Source organism: Eleutherodactylus coqui, chromosome 8, assembly GCF_035609145.1.
Source record: "Eleutherodactylus coqui strain aEleCoq1 chromosome 8, aEleCoq1.hap1, whole genome shotgun sequence".
Lineage (NCBI taxonomy): Eukaryota > Metazoa > Chordata > Amphibia > Anura > Eleutherodactylidae > Eleutherodactylus > Eleutherodactylus coqui.
Window position 1 is genome coordinate 153507989 of NC_089844.1, and position 16171 is coordinate 153524159.

Consider the following 16171-nt stretch of genomic DNA (forward strand, 5'->3'; position numbering starts at 1 on the left):
CCTAGCTCTTCAGTGCCCACCCCAGCCAGCAGCCATGTGCCTACAGATCCCCCGAGTCTCCACACCTCCTCCCGGCCCCATCTACTGCTGGAGGCCCCTAGCTCTTCAGTGCCCACCTCAGCCGCCAACCACATTTCTGCAGAAGCCCCGAGTCTCCACACCTCCTCCCGGCCCATTTACTGCCGGAGACCCCTAGCTCTTCAGTGCCCACCTCAGCCAGCAGCCATGTGCCTACAGATCCCCCGAGTCTCCACACCTCCTCCCGGCCCCATCTACTGCCGGAGGCCCCTAGCTCTTCAGTGCCCACCTCAGCCGGCAGCCATGTGCCTACAGATCCTCCGTGTCTCCACACCTCCTCCCGGCCCCATCTACTGCCGGAGACCCCTAGCTCTTCAGTGCCCACCTCAGCCAGCAGCCATGTGCCTACAGATCCCCCGAGTCTCCACACCTCCTCCCGGCCCCATCTACTGCCAGAGGCCCCTAGCTCTTCAGTGCCCACCTCAGCCAGCAGCCATGTGCCTACAGATCCCCCGAGTCTCCACACCTCCTCCCGGCCCCATCTACTGCTGGAGGCCCCTAGCTTTTCAGTGCCCACCTCAGCCAGCAGCCATGTGCCTACAGATCCCCCAAGTCTCCACACCTCCTCCCGGCCCCATCTACTGCCGGAGGCCCCTAGCTTTTCAGTGCCCACCTCAGCCAGCAGCCATGTGCCTACAGATCCCCCAAGTCTCCACACCTCCTCCCGGCCCCATCTACTGCCGGAGGCCCCTAGCTTTTCAGTGCCCACCTCAGCCAGCAGCCATGTGCCTACAGATCCCCCGAGTCTCCACACCTCCTCCCGGCCCCATCTACTGCCCCCCGGAGGCCCCTAGCTCTTCAGTGCCCACCTCAGCCAGCAGCCATGTGCCTACAGATCCCCCAAGTCTCCACACCTCCTCCCGGCCCCATCTACTGCCGGAGACCCCTAGCTCTTCAGTGCCCACCTCAGCCAGCAGCCATGTGCCTACAGATCCCCGAGTCTGTACACCTCCTCCCGGCCACCATCTACTGCCGGAGACCCCTAGCTCTTCAGTGCCCACCTCAGCCAGCAGCCATGTGCCTACAGATCCCCCGAGTCTCCACACCTCCTCCCGGCCCCATCTACTGCCGGAGACCCCTAGCTCTTCAGTGCACACCTCAGCCAGCAGCCATGTGCCTACAGATCCTCCGAGTCTCCACACCTCCTCCCGGCCCCATCTACTGCCGGAGACCCCTAGCTCTTCAGTGCACACCTCAGCCAGCAGCCATGTGCCTACAGATCCCCCTAGTCTCCACACCTCCTCCCGGCCCTATCTACTGCCGGAGACCCCTAGCTCTTCAGTGCACACCTCAGCCAGCAGCCATGTGCCTACAGATCCCCCGTGTCTCCACACCTCTTCCCGGCTCATCTACTGCCGGAGACCCCTAGCTCTTCAGTGCCCACCCCAGCCAGCAGCCATGCGCCTACAGATCCCCCGAGTCTCCACACCTCCTCCCGGCCCCATCTACTGCTGGAGGCCCCTAGCTCTTCAGTGCCCACCTCAGCCGCCAACCACATTTCTGCAGAAGCCCCGAGTCTCCACACCTCCTCCCGGCACCATCTACTGCCGGAGACCCCTTGCTCTTCAGTGCCCACCCCAGCCAGCAGCCATGTGCCTACAGATCCCCCGAGTCTCCACACCTCCTCCCGGCCCCATCTACTGCTGGAGGCCCCTAGCTCTTCAGTGCCCACCTCAGCCGCCAACCACATTTCTGCAGAAGCCCCGAGTCTCCACACCTCCTCCCGGCCCCATCTACTGCGGGAGACCCCTAGCTCTTCAGTGCCCACCCCAGCCAGCAGCCATGTGCCTACAGATCCCCCGAGTCTCCACACCTCCTCCCGGCCCCATCTACTGCTGGAGGCCCCTAGCTCTTCAGTGCCCACCTCAGCCGCCAACCACATTTCTGCAGAAGCCCCGAGTCTCCACACCTCCTCCCGGCCCATTTACTGCCGGAGACCCCTAGCTCTTCAGTGCCCACCTCAGCCAGCAGCCATGTGCCTACAGATCCCCCGAGTCTCCACACCTCCTCCCGGCCCCATCTACTGCCGGAGGCCCCTAGCTCTTCAGTGCCCACCTCAGCCGGCAGCCATGTGCCTACAGATCCTCCGTGTCTCCACACCTCCTCCCGGCCCCATCTACTGCCGGAGACCCCTAGCTCTTCAGTGCCCACCTCAGCCAGCAGCCATGTGCCTACAGATCCCCCGAGTCTCCACACCTCCTCCCGGCCCCATCTACTGCCAGAGGCCCCTAGCTCTTCAGTGCCCACCTCAGCCAGCAGCCATGTGCCTACAGATCCCCCGAGTCTCCACACCTCCTCCCGGCCCCATCTACTGCTGGAGGCCCCTAGCTTTTCAGTGCCCACCTCAGCCAGCAGCCATGTGCCTACAGATCCCCCAAGTCTCCACACCTCCTCCCGGCCCCATCTACTGCCGGAGGCCCCTAGCTTTTCAGTGCCCACCTCAGCCAGCAGCCATGTGCCTACAGATCCCCCAAGTCTCCACACCTCCTCCCGGCCCCATCTACTGCCGGAGGCCCCTAGCTTTTCAGTGCCCACCTCAGCCAGCAGCCATGTGCCTACAGATCCCCCGAGTCTCCACACCTCCTCCCGGCCCCATCTACTGCCCCCCGGAGGCCCCTAGCTCTTCAGTGCCCACCTCAGCCAGCAGCCATGTGCCTACAGATCCCCCAAGTCTCCACACCTCCTCCCGGCCCCATCTACTGCCGGAGACCCCTAGCTCTTCAGTGCCCACCTCAGCCAGCAGCCATGTGCCTACAGATCCCCGAGTCTGTACACCTCCTCCCGGCCACCATCTACTGCCGGAGACCCCTAGCTCTTCAGTGCCCACCTCAGCCAGCAGCCATGTGCCTACAGATCCCCCGAGTCTCCACACCTCCTCCCGGCCCCATCTACTGCCGGAGACCCCTAGCTCTTCAGTGCACACCCCAGCCAGCAGCCATGTGCCTACAGATCCTCCGAGTCTCCACACCTCCTCCCGGCCCCATCTACTGCTGGAGGCCCCTAGCTCTTCAGTGCCCACCTCAGCCGGCAGCCATGTGCCTACAGATCCCCCGAGCCTCCACACCTCCTCCCGGCCCCATCTACTGCCCCCCGGAGGCGGACTGTATGTAATTGCTGAACAGGGCCAGAAGTGCTGATGAAGATGCTAATATGCTGCCGGCTATGCTGGGAGCTGAAGAGATAGGGCTCTCCGGCTGGCATAGTAACATCTTCGTCAGCACTTCTGGTCCTATTCGGATGATTAGGGCAGACGTGCTGATGAGGATGTTACTATGCCAGCCGGCAGACGTGTGTCTGCAGAAGCCTCTCCCCGAGTCCAGACTTCAGCAGCTTCATACGTCATCACCCTGCGCCGGTCTCCAGGGGGCGGAGCGACGCTCTGGAATGGTCGTTAGGGGTGCGGGGTGACGTCATGTGTGTACAGTCAGTTGGTCGCGGCGGGAGGATTGAGCTGCGGACTGTGGAGCATGGCTGGAGGTGGGCGGGGGGCTGTGTGACATCGGGGGCGCCGACTGCTGTATGTAGTATAGGTGGTCACTGGTGGGGGACTGTGTGTAATATAGGGGGTCACTGGTGGGGGACTGTATGTAATATAGGAGATCACTGGTGGGGGACTGTATGTAGTGTAGGGCGTCACTGGTGGGCGACTGTATGTAGTATAGGGGGTCACTGGTGGGGGCTGTGTGTAGTATAAGGGGTCACTGGTGGGGGACTGTAGGTAATATAGGAGATCACTGGTGGGGACTGTGTGTAGTATAGTGGGTCACTGGTGGGGGACTGTATGTAATATAGGGGGTCACTGGTGGGGGACTGTATGTAATATAGGGGGTCACTGGTGGGGGACTGTATGTAATATAGGGGGTCACTGGTGGGGGACTGTATGTAATATAGGAGGTCACTGGTGGGGGACTGTATGTAATATAGGAGATCACTGGTGGGGACTGTGTGTAGTATAAGGGGTCACTGGTAGGGACTGTATGTAATATAGGGGGTCACTGGTGGGGGACTGTATGTAATATAGAAGATCACTGGTGGGGGACTGTATGTAGTATAGGGGGTCACTGGTGGGGACTGTGTGTAACATTAGGGATCACTGGTGGGGGACTGTATGTAATATGGGGATCACTGGTGGGAAACAGTAAGTAGTATAGGGGATCACTGGTGGGGACTATATGTAATATAGGGGATCACTGGTGGGGGACTGTATGTAATGTAGGGGATCACTGGTGGGGCACTGTATGTAATATAGGGGATCACTGGCGGGGGACTGTATGTAATATAGGGGATCACTGGCGGGGGACTGTATGTAATGTAGGGGATCACTGGTGGGGCACTGTATGTAATGTAGGGGATCACTGGAGGGGGACTGTATGTAATGTAGGGGATCACTGGTGGGGACTGTATGTAATATAGGGGATCACTGGCGGGGGACTGTATGTAATGTAGGGGATCACTGGTGGGGGACTGTATGTAATATAGGGGATCACTGGAGGGGGACTGTATGTAATGTAGGAGATCACTGGCGGGGGACTGTATGTAATATAGGGGATCACTGGCGGGGGACTGTATGTAATATAGGGGATCACTGGCGGGGGACTGTATGTAATGTAGGGGATCACTGGTGGGGCACTGTATGTAATGTAGGGGATCACTGGAGGGGGACTGTATGTAATGTAGGGGATCACTGGTGGGGACTGTATGTAATATAGGGGATCACTGGCGGGGGACTGTATGTAATGTAGGGGATCACTGGTGGGGGACTGTATGTAATATAGGGGATCACTGGAGGGGGACTGTATGTAATGTAGGAGATCACTGGCGGGGGACTGTATGTAATATAGGGGATCACTGGGGCGGGGACTGTATGTAATATTGGGGGTTGCTTACCCTTTGTTTTCTAATTTGCTACGTTCCACATTTGCGCAGTTTGGCAGCATCCGTTCGTGAATGTTTTTAAGCACGTTCAGCTGGAGGAATGGAAGCGATCAAGCAAGGAAGGCGACGTCACCGCCCTTATGGTAACCGGCACATTATTTTTGCTGCTTATATCATATACGTGGTGACAGCAGCGTGTCATGTGACGGCGCCTGTGCGTCCCGTACTGCGTGTGCTACGGACCATGTGTGCTGCCATCACAGTCCCTTCCGTCCCATTTGCAGCAGCTTTACTTTCTGGCATTTATTCTTTTGTACCCTGAATGAGATGTTTCCTAGTCACACCCCATAATCTGTCTCCCGCAGGACAGAAGCCTGAAATGCACTGTCTACAAGATTCGTGGGGCCATCCCAGCAGGAAACTACATCCAGATCCCCAAGACCAGTTCTCAGAGCCTGGGGCTGACCGGGCGCCATCTCTACGTGCTGTTCAGGCCGCTACCCGGGAAGCATTTCGTGGTCCATGTGGACGTGGGCGCTGAGGTGAGACTGCGGAGGGGTGGGCATAACTTGCTGTTCTTATCTGCTTCTAGAAAGCAGGGGGGCAACTAAGTTATTGGAGGGGGATTTGTCCCCCATGCCAGGTAAGCTTGGTTTCATCCCCGTGACTGCTCTACTTCCTGCGTCCTTCTCCTCCAGGACGGTCAGAGTATCCGGATCTCCTTCTCCAACCTCTTTAAGGAGTTTAAGTCTACGGCCACCTGGCTGCAGTTCCCATTCGTCTGCGGAGCAGTAAAGGGGTCGGTGTATGACAGTACGGCACAGGGTGCCCGCCATGGTGAGTGCATGCAGTGTGTGTGATGCCACCATCATCACTACTGATAGGTGACCATCATTCATCATCGCCATCTCCTTCTCAGGTCTGGTGGGTCCAGCCCCGTCAGGTTCTCGCTGGACGTGTCTCTTGTTGGACCTCCGTTATATCCTGTCCGTGTACCTGAGTCGTACATACAGCCATCTGAGAAGCGTCAAGCTCTGCTCCAACCTACTGGTGAAGAACCTGGTGACCAGTGATCTCATCTTCAACCCCGGTAAGAAGTAATGGTGGGACACCTGGCCATTGGCTGCTGTCAAATAGTGCCCCTTGAAATACATGGGCATCTGGGTAAGGCAAGGGTGTGGATGATTCTCCACTCTTTATAATGAGGAACCTGCCCCTCTACCCTCAGGATTGTCCAAAGAGGACTTCCCCTTTAAATGGTAACCACATTCTGGCTTTCATTTCAGAGGTGACCTACGCAGAGGCCAGGCAGTCCAAGATTTTACAAGATGGTGCCACCCCAATGCCCCGCGAGCTGGCATTTCCAGTTCCTAAAGGAGAGAAATGGCATGACCTGTATGACTTCATAAGGTGAGTAAGAAAACCGTATCGGGGTCCGTCCACCTGGTGCAGAGAATATCTGTCATGGTTTTCACCGCAAGTCTTTTGGCATAATCAGTAAAATCTACGCTTCAAATTTTGTTGTGGATTTACCCCAGATTTCATCCTATGCTTCGCCAACCTGCCCTGCAAATCCGCAGAAACTATTGATGTGCTGCAGGATTAACCCCTCTCCCCCTGCCCCATTCTGTTATATCACTGCGAGAAGGTCATTCCTACGAAACAACATAACGGTACAGCGCAGACTCAGGAGCTCTGCCCGTACCATCACTTGTGGGTGCCGACCACTGACAATCCGTATGGACGGTCAGGATTGGAGATGACACTAATCCGGCCCTTTAACCATTTGAATGTTGTAGTTGATGCTGACCATGGCATCTAAGTGGTTAACAGAGGGAGGGAGCTCCCTCTATTAGCACATCAGCCCTTTGACAATGTGATTGCAGAGGGCTGTTGGATTGCCATGGCAAACGGAGGCCTAATAGCGGCTACCATGTCTGTTGTGACAGTCAAATATAGAGTGAAAGGAAAATGATATGCTGCAAGTATTGCAGTGTATTATACCAGTTATTAGAAGGACGCACAGTCAAGTCTATCCTCCCCGAGGAGGAGATGTGCAGCCAGCGCTCCATTCAATGTGATGTCACTGCAGGCGACAGAAGGATCCCTGCGGGGAGCATATATTTATATTCCACAAGACTTCTGCTCGATTCACAACCTGATTGGTTGTTTGGGTTGGCTGATTCACCAAACAACCAATCAGGTTGTGAATGGAGCAGAAGTCTTGTGGAATATGAATATATGCCTGCGGTGATGAGATGAGGGGTCCCCTGTTTTTGGGATCAGTGAGATACCACCTGAATCAAACTTTATCACCTATCCTGTGGATAGGTAAAAAAAAAGTCAATTTGGTTCAACCCCTTTAAGTACCAAACCAGCCGTGTCCTTAAGGTGCTCAAATCAGCAGTGGAAGTCAACCTGCACACAGATATTTGTCCGCAGCGTCTGGATAACATTTGTTAAAATCTCTTCCAGTTTTGTGCCACTCCCCGATCCGCAGTATTTCTGCTTCTTGTGATCCGAACATTAAGGTGATAGAAAGAATGCATAAAAAGTATTGAGGAAAAGCCTTTGTGAGATCTATTCCCCACCTCCCTCCTTACAGGCTCACAAGGCTGTAAAGCGAGACCTTCTCCCACATTTTAAGTTCTCTCCCTGCCTGTACTGACCAGGAGCGCACTAGAGAAGAAGCTACAGCAGCACACCTCCCGCTCTCCTCGGGGGGGTTCAGAGAGTCTGGACTGAGCGGTCAGATAGTTACTAGTATTATCCTGTTCTTCACACTTTTGGGTAGTAGTTGATCTCTTTTCCTTCAGGTTTCCTTCAGATGCTTCCAAGCTGCCCTACGACTCCATCCAGAAGGGACAGTCCACGGCCCCAGGTAATCCAAATACTCTGCTATGCTCCTACTTTTGTGGCTTTATAGCAGTGATGGCGAACTTTTTAGAGACCGAGTGCCCAAACTGCAACCCAAAACACACTTATTTTCTGCAAAGTGCCAACACGTCAGGGGGCGGGGCTTATCACGACGTACGATTTTTTTTTTTTTTTACATTTTTTTATTTTTTAATTTTTTTTTTACCCTCGTCGTTCTAAAAAGGACCGGGCTGCTTCAAAATAGACAGCGTGCAGATTTTGACTGCTTTTTGGACGCGGAAATGCTGCAGAATGTCCTCAGCGGAAAATACTGTGGAGCATTTCCGCATCCAGAAAGCAGTCAAAATCTGCACGCTGCCTATTTTGAAACAGCCCTGCCCATTTCCACCATATGTAAACATACCCCAGCTATAATAGTGACCACCCCCCCAGCCTCCCGCGGACGGAGCAATATTAGTGACCCCTCCTCTCAGCGGTTCCAGCAATAATAGTGACCACCCACAGCGGCCCCAGCAAGAATAGTGACCACCCCACAGCGGCCCCCAGTATCACAGTGACCTCCCCCTCCCCCACAGCGGCCCCCAGTATCACAGTGACCTCCCCCTCCCCCACAGCGGCCCCCAGTATCACAGTGCCCCACCCCCAGCGGTCCCCAGTATCACAGTGACCCCCCCCCCCCCCCGCAGCACCCCCCCAGCAGCACAGTGACACCCCACAGCAGCCCCCCAGTAGCACAGTGGGCCCCCCCAGTAGCACAGATACCCCCTGCAGTGGCCTCCCAGTATCACAGTGATACCCCTCCCCCGCAGCAGCCCCCCAGTGACACCCCACAGCGACCCCCCCCCCAGTAGCAAAGTTACACCCACAGCGACCCCCGCCCTCCCAGTAGCACAGTGACACCCCACAGCGACCCCCCCCCCCCCTCCCTCCCCCCCCCAGTAGCACAGTGACACCCACCATTCCCCCCAAGACCCACATACTTACCCCCTTCTCCTTGTGGAAGCGTCGCTCCTCCAGCAGCGCTGATAGCAGGTGCACACTGACGTCAGTGTGCTGCCGGACGCCTCCTGAACACTGACGTCACAGTGTGGCCGGGATCAGTGCACATAGCAGTGCTGCTTAGTGAATGCCGGCAGGGAAGCCGCGGCCCCTGCCGATGTTCACTAACGTGGTGAGCGTCTGTTGGTCACGCGTGCCAGCAAGGAGGGCTCTGCGTGCTGCTTCTGGCACGCATGCCATAGGTTCGCCACCACTGGTTTATAGAATAAGTTTTCCAAGGGAGACCATAGGCAGGCAGGTATCTTGCTGATATAGACTAACAGAGAATATTTGTACCCCGGTGGACATTTCTCATTGACAGTTTACAGAATTAATCATACATTACTTATCCTGTACTGATCCTGTGTTACATCCTGTATTATACTCCAGAGCTGCACTCACTATTCTGCTGGTGGAGTCACTGTGTACATACATTACTGATCCTGAGGTACATCCTGTATTATACTCCAGAGCTGCACTCACTATTCTGCTGGTGGAGTCACTGCGTACATACATTACTTATCCTGTACTGATCCTGAGTTACACCCTATATTATACTCCAGAGCTGCACTCACTATTCTGCTTTCTTCAGAGCTGAAATCTTGCTGTAACCGCTACTTGTTCAGTGTCTACAGAGAGCTTGTTCTGGTGATTTGCATCCTAGGAAGTGTCACTACCTGATCTAGGAAGTACTGTGCCTCCCCTACATTACAGGATCTCAGCTTAGCTGTAGTGGTTTGTTTGTCCGCAAGCTTGCTGATTGTTTCCATTGGCAACCAGTAGAATTGTGACTACAGCTTTGGATGTTCAAAGCTTCATTTCTCTTTCTTGTGTGATTCGCAGGCGCCCCTCCGTCACGCAGTCCTGTACGGGAGCGTCCCCGCTGTGTTACTGTCAGTAAACCGGTGCAGGACAGGGTCTCCCTCATCCAGCAGATCACGACACCCAGACCGGTCAGACCTTCTCTCCATGGTTCCTCACCTGCCTGCTGTCACCTCCTTGTGTCTCTTTCCACTTATCTCCTTCTCTGTCCTTCAGCTTCCTCGTCGTGCTCCACTGCAGGCCGACGCCATCCCTGAGCGCTACCTGTCTGTAAGCGGGAGACCTGGAGGAGACGCTGAGAGGCAGAGCAGTGCCGGAGAGGAGGACGATGGCGGGGTCCATGTATACGCACACAGAGGAAGGAAACTCGCCATCCACAGACATAAGGCCGACTCTGAGAAAGTGAGTCGGGGGTCCTGGATGACATCACACTGTGTTTGCCGGATTCTCCCATTTACAGCTATTTATTCCCTGTCCCTGGTATCACAGGTCATCTGCACCACAACCCACAGACCAGCAAAGTTATCTGCGGAACCCGGGGGCAAGGTGAGCTGCAGAGGAGCGTGTGCGCTGTAAGTGGGGGTGGCCTCTCAGTCACGTCCATTTACACCCTTGTTTTATCTTCCAGAAGCTTCTTCCGGATCCCATCCTGAAACTGCAGAAAATCATCGGCTTCGGGGGTGGCACCAAGCGAAGTGTGAGTGATGGTCCTGCCGCAGTGTCCTAATAATACTCCCTGGCATTACCACTACCCTCATCATCCTCTGTAGGGCCATCCATCATACGCTGGTATTACTGCTACCCCCATCATCCTCTGTAGGGCCATCCATCATACGCTGGTATTACTGCTACCCCCATCATCCTCTGTAGGGCCGTCCATCATACCCTGGTCTTATTGCTACCCCCATCATCCTCTGTAGGGCCATGATTCACACCCTGGTACTACTGCTACCCCCATCATGCTCTGTAATACCGTCCATCACACCCTGATATTACTGCTACCCCCATCATCCTCTACAATGCCATGTCCGTTACATAGTAATATTACTAATACACCCATCATCCTCTATTAGTGTTCTGTCCATCACACCTGGCTATTACTACTACTCCCATCATCCCCTGTGGGGTCCTGTTCATCACACCCAGCTATTTTCTCTACTCCCATCATCCCCTGTGGGGTCCTGTTCATCACACCCAGCTATTTTCTCTACTCCCATCATCCCCTGTGAGGTCCTGTCCATCTCACCCCAATATTACCACTACTCCCATCATCCTCTGTGGGGTCCTGTCCATCTCACCCCAATATTACCACTACTCCCATCATCCTCTGTGGGGTCCTGTCCATCTCCCCCCAGTATTACCACCACTCTCACCATCCTCTGTGTGTCGCAGGCTCTCTGGACCCGTGCCGGTTGCTCGGTGGTGTATCCCTGTCACGCTGTCATCGTGGTGCTGAGTGTAGAGAGCGGAGAGCAACGCTTCCTCCTGGGTCACACTGACAAGGTAATGTCTTATGTAGTGCCATGGTGTGAGCCCCCCCTGGCTTTGTCAATTATGTAGTGCCATGCTGTGAGTTTTCCCCTGGCTCTGCCAGTTATGTAATGCCATGTTGTGAGCGCCCCCTGGCTCTGCCAATTATGTAGTACCATGCTGTGAGCGCCCCCTGGCTCTGCCAATTATGTAATGCCATGTTGTGAGCGCCCCCTGGCTCTGCCAATTATGTAGTGCCATGCTGTGAGCACCCCCCTGGCTCTGCCAATTATGTAGTGCCATGCTGTGAGCACCCCCTGGCCTTGCCAATTATGTAGTGCCATGCTGTGAGTGCCCCCTGGGCTTGCCAATTATGTAGTGTCATTCTGTGAGCACCCACTGGCTCTGCCAATTATGTAGTGCCATGCTGTGAGTGCCCCCCTGGCCTTGCGAATTATGTAGTGCTATGCCGTGAACGCCCACTGGCTCTGCCAATTATGTAGTGCCATGCTGTGAGCACCCACTGGCTGTGCCAGTTATGTAGTGCCATGCCGTGAGCGCCCACTGGCTCTGCCAATTATGTTCAATGACAATATTTCCCTACTCTTGCAGGTGTCTGCCCTGGCATTTAACGGCAGCTGCACCCTCCTGGCCTCTGCACAGACTGGCACCCTCAGCATGGTGCGGCTCTGGGACTTTGAGAAAGGCGACTGTCTTGTCATGTTCAGAACGCACGCCCACTCCGTGTCCTGCCTCAGGTCAGTTAAGGGGTTCCATCTTAAAGGGGGTCTCCACCATCTTCTGGGCGGAGCTTCAAGTGACTCATGGCTTTGTACTGACCATATTCTTGTAATGTCTCTTCCAGCTTCTCACACAGCGGATCTGTTCTCTGTGGAGTCGGGAAAGACAAACATGGGAAAAATGTAAGTGTGTGCGATCTGGGGAGTATAACAGCAGAATAGTGAGTGCAGCTCTGGAGTATAATACAGGATGTAACTCAGGATCAGTACAGGATAGGTAATGTATGTACACAGTGACTCCACCAGCAGAATAGTGAGTGCAGCTCTGGGGTATAATACAGGCTGTAACTCAGGATCAGTACAGGATAAGTAATGTATGTACACAGTGACTCCACCAGCAGAATAGTGAGTGCAGCTCTGGAGTATAATGCAGGATGTAACTCAGGATCATTACAGGATAAGTAATGTATGTGCACAGTGACTCCACCAGCAGAATAGTGAGTGCAGCTCTGGGGTATAATATGGGATGTAACTCAGGAGCAGTACAGGATACGTAATGTATGCACACAGTGACTCAACCAGCAGAATAGTGAGTGCAGCTCTGGAGTATAATATAGGTTGTAACTATGGATTAGTACAGGATAAGTAATGTATGCACACAGTGACTCCACCAGCAGAATAGTGAGCACAGCTCTGGAGTATAATACAGGATAAGTAATGTATGTATATAGTGACTCTACAATATCTTTGGTATCGGTTTCTCTCCACAGATGGTGGTTGTGTGGAACACGTCTCAGGCGAGCCGTGGTGGAGAGGTCGTTGTCCTGGCGAAGGCTCATACAGACGTGGATATCCAGACTATGAAGATCGCCTTCTTTGACGACACTAGGTATGTGAGAGGCTGCGGTGTATTGTTGGTGATGATGCCTTTTATAGACCCCTTTATCCTGTCATGTGATGTAGGCTCTGCGCCATCCCTCAGTGATGTTTTGGATGAGAATGCGGACAATTAGATCTCGGTCTCGGCTGTTTTACTGCTGCATGACTCCCTCCACCTTCTTCCTCAGCATGCTGTGACCCGTCTTCTCTCTCTGCAGGATGGTGTCCTGTGGCAGGGACAATGTCCGCTTGTGGAGGGTACGTAGCGGAGCACTGCGCTCCTGCCCGGTTAATTTGGGGGAGTACCACAACCTGGAGTTCACAGACCTGGCATTTGAAGTTGGACACAGTCCGGAGCGAGAACTTGAAGAGCGGACGCTGTAAGTGGGGGTGACTGACTGACTATGGCTGCTGTAAACCAGGGCTTGGGGCTGACTTGTACCTTGTCCCCTTCAGCTATGTCTGCAGCCGCAGCGGCCACATCCTGGAGATAGACTACAAGAATGTGCTGCTGTGTAATGTGCGTCGCCTGCAGTCTGCCCCATTCCAACATGGCGAACGCAGGGAGAAGATGACCTTTAATTCTGGTAAGACCACCATGTATTGCTGAAGGCCATATTGTCCTGAAAGCATGGTGAATCTGATTATTGTAGTAATTTGGGTCTCCATTACTCAGGACCTGGCATTGCAATAAACAGCCTATGTGTTTCTGCCACCTACTGCGCCACCGGGTCTGAGGACGGCTACATGCGCCTGTGGCCCTTGGACTTTTCTGGGGTCTTCCTAGAGGCAGGTGAGTGGATACTGGATCTTACCTGTATAGAATTGGTTTCTAGGATTGTACCAGTGGGTGCCATGCCTGATATTGTTCATACGTGACTTCCCTGCAGAACACGAGGGTCCGGTGAGCTGTGTGGCCATCAGTCCGGAGGGTCTGCGTGTTCTGTCCTGTACTAGCACTGGAGAATTCGGGGTCCTGGATGTTCCTTCGCGAGGTTACCAGACCCTAATGCGCTCTCACACAGAGTCCCTGCTCGCCTTCTCCACTCACCCGTCGTATCCTCAGCTCGCCACCGTGTCCAGCGACAACACGATCCGGATCTGGGACTTGGCTTCTCTGCAGCAGGTACTGGTGCGGTCAGCGGTGATGGAGCTGGATGTTCAGGCCGGCTTACATGTTACCGTTTGCTCCTGTTTCTGCAGTTGTACGACTTCACAGCCAACGAGGAGACCCCGTGCACCGTGACCTTCCACCCCATGCGGCAGGCCCTGGCCTGTGGCTTCAGCAGTGGCGCCATCCGGTATTTTGATGTGGCAGTGACGGCTCTACAAGCAGAACACAAGTGAGAATGGAGGAGGGGACCAGTGCCAGATATACACTGATGCCCCCTTTATTAGACCCCCCCATCTAGTAACCTGTTGGACTCCTTCAGCCTTCAGAACTGCAGTGATTCATCATGGTGTAGATTCCTCTAGGTGATGAAGTCGTTATGCAAGAATACCGGCCCCTGTGGACAGGAAGCTTCTTGTAGTTGCTGCAGATTAGATGGAGGTGCTGACATGTTCTGACTAGCCGACCGAAAGGGGTCATCGGTTCATGCTGCTTGTGCCAAATTCTGACCTCCCGTCAGCACGGGGCAACAGAAATCTGGATCCATCTGACCAGGAGATGGTTTTCTGCTGCTCAGTGATACAAGATTTGCGCTCTTTTGCCCCTCGGAGTCTCGCTGTTCTGTTTCCCTTAGACACAATGGTATTGGAACTGGTTGTCTGCTGGTATAGGCTATCCGTGCGGAGGAGCGACGAGTTGTGTGTTCGGACACGTTAATCGGAGCACCAGCATTGAATTCGACTGCTCCTTGCTATGCAGTATCTGTTGGTCGCAACGATTCCCGACATCCTCCTCTGACCCCTTTTGGCAATGAGTTGTTTCCAACCAATAGGATCTCCTTTTGTTGGGTGTTTTTTCTCGATCATGCCATTCTCCATATACTCTAATATGGATTCACACAGAAACTGATCTACGGAGAACCTGTCACGTGATTTTATGCTGCACTCCGGGGTCATGGGGAGACTTTCCATTACAGGGAAGCACGAATTGTAAGAGGGTTGAGGGCTCTAATAAAGAGGGCTGTTCAGTGTATATAATAGTCTTATGATTTCCTTCTATCTCTGACTTCCCTTTCTCCTTTCAGGCAGCACAGAGGAGCCATTACCGGCCTTCTCTTCTCTCCGGACGGAGCACTGATGTATAGCTCCTGCTCGGCGGGATCGCTGGCCCTCTACGGCATTGGGCACAGAGAACAGCATGTCGTGCGGGTGCTTGGTGAGTGGCAAAAACATCTACTGTGTAATCACTTTTTTCCTGACCGTGATGGCTCTGGATTCTGTGGAGTACTTTTTCGTATACAACTGATGGACGTGGTACAGTGTGTCAGTGTAGGCAAACCTCTATCAACTAAATGCATCAGCAGACCAGCTTCTAAATAAACTGTCCTACCAAAAGTAATTGAACATCTGAGCAAAATGAAAAATGGTCATTATTTCCATATGTTAATACTTAGTGGGGCTCCTTTGGTCCTAAATGCCATTGGATACTCTCCGTGGTATATTTTCTACTAATGTCCGATACACTTTAGTTAATATTTCCCTCCATCCATCCTGCAAATGTCTGGCGAGTTGTCTCCAAGAAGATGGATACTATTCATATTTTCAGCAGTGACATTCCAGCTCGTCACAGAGATGTCCAGCCGTGGAACATCCATATCCTCAAACCAATGTAAAACATCTTTGGTTGTGTGACAAGGCACGTTGTCTTGTTGGAAGTATGGCCGACCATTCCCAGAGTATTACCACATTGTCAGCAGCACATTATTGTCAGGGTACACCTCTGTGGTCATAGTTCTTGTCACTACAACCAACAAACGGAGACAATGCCAGTTCATCACTCCATAGAACGTTCTTCCATTGCTCACCTGTCTAATGATAACCCTTTTTACTCCATTGTAGATAAGTCGATGCACCTTTGACGTTATTTGCCAGACATTTGCAGGATGAATGGGGGGAAATACCTGCTGAAGTGTATCAGACATTAGTAGAAAGTATGCCACGGAGAGTATCCAATGTCATTAGAGCCAAAGGAGCCCCACTAAGTATTAACATATGGAAGTAAATACTACGTTTGATTCTTGTTCTGGTCTCCAATTACTTTTGGTAGTATAGTATACACCTCATTGCCTTTAATTAACCTCTTGTGTGTACCAGACTAGGTCAGGATATAAACAATGAAGTTTGCAGTCCCTGACAGTAAGCAGAGATGTTGGAGAAATTGAAAGAAAGTACATGCATTTTAGTTGTTGCAGTTCTATAAGCCTGGATGAGCCGATACATAA

General features: G+C 53.3%; 1 protein-coding gene across 1 annotated transcript in view; it reads left to right on the top strand.

Annotated features, from left to right (window-relative positions):
* Positions 1–3487: 3487 nt before the first annotated feature.
* Positions 3488–16171, top strand: part of WDR90 (WD repeat domain 90) — a 30304-nt gene continuing 17620 nt past the window's right edge. Inside the window, exons 1-21 of the mRNA XM_066576733.1 lie at positions 3488–3555; positions 5005–5096; positions 5319–5495; positions 5652–5790; positions 5873–6043; positions 6240–6363; positions 7770–7834; positions 9712–9821; positions 9907–10092; positions 10180–10236; positions 10319–10387; positions 11083–11193; positions 11773–11918; positions 12026–12083; positions 12671–12789; positions 12998–13159; positions 13236–13366; positions 13456–13572; positions 13670–13905; positions 13983–14122; positions 14975–15105. Coding sequence (XP_066432830.1) covers positions 3546–3555; positions 5005–5096; positions 5319–5495; positions 5652–5790; positions 5873–6043; positions 6240–6363; positions 7770–7834; positions 9712–9821; positions 9907–10092; positions 10180–10236; positions 10319–10387; positions 11083–11193; positions 11773–11918; positions 12026–12083; positions 12671–12789; positions 12998–13159; positions 13236–13366; positions 13456–13572; positions 13670–13905; positions 13983–14122; positions 14975–15105 — 2551 coding nt within the window. The 5' untranslated portion in view covers positions 3488–3545. The remainder of the gene's footprint in view (positions 3556–5004; positions 5097–5318; positions 5496–5651; positions 5791–5872; positions 6044–6239; positions 6364–7769; positions 7835–9711; positions 9822–9906; positions 10093–10179; positions 10237–10318; positions 10388–11082; positions 11194–11772; positions 11919–12025; positions 12084–12670; positions 12790–12997; positions 13160–13235; positions 13367–13455; positions 13573–13669; positions 13906–13982; positions 14123–14974; positions 15106–16171) is intronic.